Here is a 7753-nt window from a genome sequence, read left to right as displayed (position 1 = left end):
CAATTTAATACACTCCAGCAGGTAAAATAGATCATTGGGAACAATTTAAAATGGCAAAAAAAAAATTTGGGGTGAACTGTCCCTTTAATGTGCCAAAAAAAAAAAAAAAAAAAAAAAAAAAAAAAAAAAGGCAATATTAAAAACATGAATAATTCAGATAGAGCGTGAAATTTTAAAACAACTTTCCAATTAACTTCCATTAACAAAGTGTGTACAGACTGTCTTTACACTTTAGTTACCAGCTTCTAGTGGGCATGTGCAAGAATTCACAGAATATAAGTATATGGGTTTGTGATTGGCTGATGTATGATACAGGAGAGGAAATATTTATAACTTTGAAATGTATCAGACCCCCCGTAAAATATATATATATATATATTTTTTTTATTTTTTTTTGCACAAATCCAAAGAGGAGGGGTTTAATTTTGACTTCCATATCCTTTAGAGACGTGCTTGCCTCTGGTGCTTGTCTTGCTTTTCCCTTCCTCTCCTTTGGGGCAAAACTCTGTATATGCCAGTATTAAAAATATCAATTGTAGATTGTATGGTTTAGAGTTCTGAATAATTAAATATTTCTATAGGGTTAGGAAAATAACCATGAAATGCTACAAATTTACATTTTGCTGCATTGTAACGTTTTATGTAAAGTGGAGGATTCTAGTTATTTTAGAGAAGATTCAGTTTGTCATTCATTTTTACATCGTAAAGTTTCCAGTGTTTATTTTATCCCTTTACCTTCAGTTTATTTGCCCCTCCAAAGAAAAAGTTGAAGTGCATACTCTTGAATTCAGAAGCTTGAATGTTTAAATAATCACTGTGTGAACTGTGGTAGAGTAGTGGATCATTTAAATCTGATCTATTTTTAAACCGCAACATCAGAAAAGGTACAACAAAAGTCAATGGGTTAGACAAAGGGCATATTGTTAAATCAATTCAAATTGTGTTGACAAATGACAGTTCAAATGCTTTTTTTTTTTAATAAACAAATATTAATTTTGTTAGCAATTTAGGATTTATTGATGACACTTTATTGCTATCCCTTTAAATATAAACATATATTTGTTATAATCTCACAAACCACAAATTCTGATTCCACTAAATACCATCTGTATTCGCTTTATATGGGTTTAACTTGGACCATGGCACTGGGAGGCCCACCAGAAGCTGGGGAAAATATAGCTTTAACTTAGCAGATCTCATTGACAAATTTAGATTATCATTTAAAAAACAAAAAGGAGCACCCGCAGAAGAATACTATTTTTTCAATACTGTGAAGTTTCCACCTCTTGTCCAATAGCTGTGCGGCCCAGCTGGCATTATGCCAGATAGCTATCATGCTATTGGCTAAGATTACAAAAATTACAGACAAAGAAACATTCAGCATGAAATATTTTATACTTCATGACTGAAAGTCCTTTGTTGGGCTGGTAAATCCTATCGTTTTAAAATCGATAAGATTTACCATCACTTTAACAATTGTTAAAGTACAGCTCTTAACAAAACTAGCGTGCAACTGTTCACGTGTCTGGAGTGCTACATGGCAGCAAATGATTATGCCATCTAGAAGTCTTGCAAATGTATAACATTAGTTTTCTTTCAAAACTGCTGCCATATAGTGCTCTAGACAGTGTGCACATTTAGGATACCTGCTTTTCAACATAGAATACTAAGAGAACAAAGTACCTTTGATAATAGAAGCACATTAACAACTGCATGCCCTACCTGAATCATGAAAGAACTTGACTAACTATCCCTTTAACACAAATATTCTGTACACACTGAAACTGCAAATACTGCCCACTAGGCTATATGTTTGGTTGGGAACTTCAGATAAAATTTGTATAAGGTCAACAGGTCTGACAAACCTAACTGCAACCACACTTAGTTGATAAAATATTGCAAAACTCACATTTGAAGAAAAACACACGTACGTATGGTAACCCAGCATTCCAAAATGGCTATAAAAGCAAGCACAAATATGGAACCCTTAAGAGCAGTGGTCAGCAACCTTGGAGCCCCAGATGTTTTGGAACTACATTTCCCATGATGCTCAGGCAGCCTAAAGGAGTGTCTCAGCATCATGGAAATGTAGTTCCAAAACATCTGAGGGCACAAAGTTGCTGACCCCTGCTTTAGAGTGTTGGTGTGGTCAGCCAACTAGAGGACTTGAAACCAAAGTTACAGTTCCTGGTAGTTGTAATCATTTAAAACCAGTATTTAATGAAGAGGGAGGGGAGGAGGGGTGGTGAGAACCACACACCCCTTTGTACTCAGATTATGTAATGTCTCTTTATTTAACAAGGAAAAGTAAGTAGAAACCTTACATTCTCAATCATTAGAGCAAAAGGATATTGTAAAAATGCTGCTTCAGTTCAATGTGGATACAAGTTAAAAACAGACATACCCATACTATTGTGCAAGTTAATAATGTTGCACACTGTGCTACAGAACACAATTTAAAATGTATTTGTACTACAGTTTTGACAGATCAAACAGCACAACAACGTCATACTTTGATATTACAGCTGGAATTATAGTTAAGCAACTTTTTCCACCTCTATCAGTGTTCTCCCAGGACTTAATGGGCACACCACCTAGCTGATTTTACCGACTACCTGGCTAAAATGTAAACCAAAGTAAAACTAAAAAATTACTGATTACATTTCAATGCTTTGCACAAAATTATCATTAAATCAATTATGCTGCTGTTACCCGGCTAAAAAATTTCAGCAGAGAACACCATCATGTATATATTTTTTGATATACAGATACAAAGTGCATTCAAATTGACACCAGTTGTTGAGTTGCAATGAATCTCAACACTGGTACAGAGACAGTATACAACAATTTTCATATAACTGCATGTAATAGATATTGCTATAAAGTATGTATAGATAAAAATCTTTAACAAAAAGAAGTTTAAGGGGCTGGGAAAGCAGGAACAGCAAATACTCCTTTCCCCTCCCTCCTCCACTGCATATGAAAAAGACCCTTTACCAGGCATGGGGAACCTTGGCTTTCCTGATGTTTCAGAACTACATTACCCATGATGCTTAGGCACTCTGAAGTCCAGTTAAGCATTGTGGGAAATTTAGTTCTGAAACATCTGGAGGGCCAAGGTTCCCCATCACTGCTTTACACAGAGGGGCAAGCAGGAATTTTAATTTGTTTGTTAAAGTAATGGAAAGGCTGTATTAGAGTTGGGGGATCTCCTACTACAAACTTGGTCCTTGCTAAGGTTTAATCAATGCAACTGTAATGTCAGTACTGTACAGGCAGAAAAGATTAAGTAAAGCAATAAAATCATTCATGGTGGGTAAAATGCTGTAAAAGTTTTAAGAACTTGTTATTATGTTAACTGTTCCATCACACAATATAAAACTTAGACCAAACTGGAATAGTGCACTTTGCAGCTCTTTATTGACATTGGCAAATTAAAAGAGAATAAATTAACAAGTATTTTCTCAAAAAAAGGTTTTATACAAAAATACTGTCAAAATTTCCTAAAAAGCTTTCAACACAGTAGTATTCTCTCATGGACTAAATTAACTATATTAGCACAGTGTCAAACATAAAAAAAAAATATATATATATATATATATAATAAATTTGTGAAATGTTTTCCACTGATTACATTCCACCCATATTTTCTGTACATTAAAGGGTGAAATATGAAGAAAAAAAATTAAATAAAAACAGTAGGACATTTCCTGATCCAGCAAGGCTTCGCCCACATTTGATAAACTTCCAGTTTAGCATACACAGGAGAAAAAGAAAAAAAAAAAAAAAAAAAGAAAAAAATTATAACGACGCACAACAATGCATAGATTAAATGAAGCAACATGGCAGCATTAGTGCAGTAATAATTGCTTGTAAGGTCCATGCAATCAACAGTTTCTCGTTATGTTGATGCAGTCCAGCAAATCAAAAACCCATGAAATTTGACAGGTCAAAAAACACCTTAAAAACAGGAGATTTGAGACTGTTTGCTAAAAGGAGATATATATAGCTATATATAAAAAATATATATGCTGAAATAACCTACAACAGGAAGAAAAGTGGCTCAATTACCAAGGAGTTAGGATAATGAAGGGAGAGAAACAATTCTGTACAGATTAATAGTGGACTCTGGAAGCAAGATTCTTGTCCATAAAGGAATGTTTTAAGTCTTTTGTGGTCTCTTCCTCGAGGCAGGTTTAACAGCTTACTCTGTTTGGCTGCTGTTTGCATACAAAGTCTGTCATAAAATCAAACTCATTCTGTCCCAGCCAGAGCTCTGGTAGTTCTTTGATACGATCCAAACCCATTTCTATCACCAAGGACATTAGGACTTCCTCGTCTATGAAGTCAGTATCTATGACACTAGGAGGCAGCATCGCTGCAGGGACATGGCTGACTGAAGGAGACATGCCAGTGCTGTGCTTTGGATTGCAGTCTCTGAAATGCTGGTTTGTACCATTTATCTGATGATTTGCAGGATGCAAGTCCGGCATGTAGTGGTTATGTGGGTATGGATGATGTGTAAAATACTGATTGTTCAGCTTCTGTAACTGCATGCTAGCCGTCAACTGAGCTCCTTGGTTTGTTACAGGGGGTCCCATAAATTGTGAATTGGTAAATCGTGCAGCCTGTGTCATGCTGCTATTAGGATGCCCACCGTTTACATTTCCAGCCACCATAGTGTGTCGGATCCCATTGTTAGAGTTCATATTCCCTGCTCCATAGTGCATATGCTCTCCCATTAGATTGTTAAAATTGTGCGGTTGTTGCTGCTGATGGTGGTGAGGACCAGGAAACTGACCCATTCCCATACGATGAGCAGGGTGGTGAAGTCCATTTGTTCCATCTGGGAATCTGCCATGATTCATTGCCATCATGTGGTCTGCCATTACACACCTGAACAGAAAATAAAATGTTAAAAAAAGCGCCCACACAACCTTGTTGCAGTTTTACAGAGATAAAAAAAAATAATATAAACAGGTTACACTGAAGTGTGACATGGCTTTAATTATGGCAGCTGAAAATAACTAGTTGCATTGGTGCCAGTGCAGCAGCTTTATCTTACAGTGGGCATTACAGATAATTTCCCTATACAGGTCAGCTATAAAAATTAAAAGGTTCAATAGTCCTATTATAGCACTGCCAATAACTACTTTCTGCTCAGCTACATGCATGTGAATTCCCCTCAAGGTACTATATGCTCTACAATAAACAGTACATAGATCCTACCTACATCTTTCACTCACCAAAAACCTATTTCCTGCATTGTTTGAAGACAGTGCATTGATCTTGTTTATCTTTATACTGAGCTCTGATCTAATGCTTTGCAGATTATAAAGCAACTCGAATAATAGGCACACATTATATGTAACAGCAAACAGTACAATGCACAAGCCTAACCCTTTGCATTCCCCTTCAATTGGATTAAAAAGTTTTCCTATTACAAAATGAGTAACTATTGCAATACTAAATCATTATATAAATGCTTTTCAATGAAACAAATTCAGCACTGCCTTTCAACTTGTGTTAGCTTGAACACTTCACATTCTTTCCACGCCTTTAACATAAATAGGTTAGCTCAGAAAAAAAAAAACACAAGTCACAATTAAATGAACAAATAAAATAAAAAAAAATAAAACATGAGGAACCATAGCAAAACATCAATGTCATAGTTTATATAGCAATGAATGAGCAGGAAATAAAGCAGTCTGCTGTAACAATGAAAACAAAGCTAATATATGATTTGCAAGTCTTCTCCATATGTCATGAGCTGCAGATTGTATGTGTTTATTGAAGTATCTCTCATGCAACACTTTCAACAACCCATTACAGCAAGTATGTCAAATATGTCTGCCACTATTGAAGGGATCACAAACCCATTAACAAATGCAGTCAAAAGGGGGTGTTGATACAGACACCAATTACCCAGCACTATACTGCACATAAACTGCTTACTTTGATAACTTACTGATCCAACATAATGCAATCCCTTAAAGCTACTTTTCACAGAAGGATCAAGCAATGACAATATCTACCCAACTTTCCAGATCATAAATAAATAAAACAAATTAAAAAAAAAATACATTTTTTTTTTTTTTTTTAACAACTCTGCAAACTGTACTGCAACAAATTAATAATATATAAAAAAAATATCCGTCTCTTTACCCATAAAAGGAAATTGAACCAACTTTTAGAATAAGCTAAATGATTTATTCACAGCAGCCAGTGCCATCTGTCTTGTATCTCACAGCCTCCATTAAAGAAAAAAAAAATGTACAGAGAAATAAAAGACAATAAACAGAAGATAAGTAAAAAAAAAAATCATCACCATAAAAAAAATCCCTCACCCTTGCGATTGATCCCAAAACGCTGAGTGAAGAGGATCAGGGAGTAGATCCCAGCATATAGCTGATTTCCCCTTTGTACTCTTGCGGGTGACCCTGTAATGTGAGCTTGCTGCAGAGCTGTAGATTTCCTAACTCTTCAGCTAGAGGCATCGGTACTTGCCAACAATGAACTGTGTTTCTTCTTCCCAGCTTGTTAATATAGGATTGCAGAAGAAGGGAGGAGCAAATGAAAAAAAAAGCCTAGCAGGCAAACCAGAAGTAAAACCTGGATTAAGGATAAACACAGCCGGAGCTGGAAGGAATCCAGCAATCCTGATGCTGCTGCTTCTCTCTCCCTATGACACGTGTGTTTGATCATTTGCAGTGTCCTCAGAGAAACTGAGCTAGAAACTGCCACTAGGTGTCTTTATTTGCTTTTCATTGCTTTCTTAGTGGAAAAAAAACGTACACCACTATAAATTGATATTGCTATTAGGCAGTGGAGGATGAAAGACAAAGGTTTTATTTTGTCACAGTGGTAAAATCAATCTAATAAATGAAAGATTTAGATATGGTCCAAACTTTATATGCTGCTTGAGCAATTATGAAGTTTTAATCACTACACATAGATATATATTTAGATACATCATAAATGGTGGATACAGATAGATGATCATATAGATAATAGATATAAATGTTATCCAGTTTTTAACTTGCAACAATAGAATTACTGATATATGTTTGCCGAGCTTGACTGCAGCATTGTTACATGAACACATTGCAGATGAATGATCACCATATTAATAGCAGTCATGCTGAGATGGCTATTTCCCAATATGTTGACATGTGGATATCAGAAGGATTATGCTGATCAGAGCTAGTCATATGCTTTCAGCACACAACAGTGCAGGGGTCAGTTTATGTGAGTGTTTATTTAATTTAATAGCTGCATTTTTAAGCAAAGCTAGCGAAGGTTAAAACAGTTCCATTTTTTTTAAATGTAACATTCTAGGAATTGTTAATATTTAACTGCAGGGGGGGGGGGGGAATTAACTGTATGAATGCACTGTATGCGTAAAGTCTGTAGAAATAAGTGTTTACATAGTCCCTCATTTTGTGAACTAGAAATATGATATCATTGTTATAGTGGCATGTTGTTTCCTGTAATAATGACGGTTTGTTTTAATTGTTAAATGTTACAAGCTGCAGGTTTTGCCTACATTTAGCTCAGGTATATAGTGTACGATGCAGCAGTTAAATGTATATGAAGATACAGATATACACAAATGACTGCTTGTATATGTATGTTTTTTTATATATACATATACAGAGTTCTGCGGTTATGTGCTTTTTTTCTCAGCGTGTTTGCCTATTGCTAAGTTTAAGCTTGGCTTCTCTGCAGTGTTTCTGGCATGAGGCGTCTGTGC

At 35.5% G+C, this 7753-nt stretch overlaps 1 protein-coding gene across 1 annotated transcript; it reads right to left on the bottom strand.

The window, feature by feature from the left end:
* Positions 1-3393: 3393 nt before the first annotated feature.
* CITED2 (Cbp/p300 interacting transactivator with Glu/Asp rich carboxy-terminal domain 2) lies at positions 3394-6613 on the bottom strand. The gene is made up of 2 exons (XM_053710658.1): positions 6348-6613; positions 3394-4896 (listed from the first exon to the last, which is right to left on the bottom strand). The coding sequence occupies exon 2, from the start codon at positions 4887-4889 to the stop codon at positions 4197-4199; it is 693 nt and encodes a 230-aa protein (XP_053566633.1). The 5' UTR covers positions 4890-4896; positions 6348-6613; the 3' UTR covers positions 3394-4196.
* Between the last annotated feature and the right edge of the window lie 1140 nt (positions 6614-7753).

This window comes from Bombina bombina, chromosome 4 (assembly GCF_027579735.1).
Source record: "Bombina bombina isolate aBomBom1 chromosome 4, aBomBom1.pri, whole genome shotgun sequence".
Taxonomy (NCBI): domain Eukaryota; kingdom Metazoa; phylum Chordata; class Amphibia; order Anura; family Bombinatoridae; genus Bombina; species Bombina bombina.
This window is presented reverse-complemented; position numbering and strand designations above follow the sequence as displayed.

Excerpts from the sequence above, each read along its gene's own strand:
- CITED2 (XM_053710658.1), bottom strand. The coding sequence starts at position 4,889 with ATGGCAGACCACATGATGGCAATGAATCATGGCAGATTCCCAGATGGA.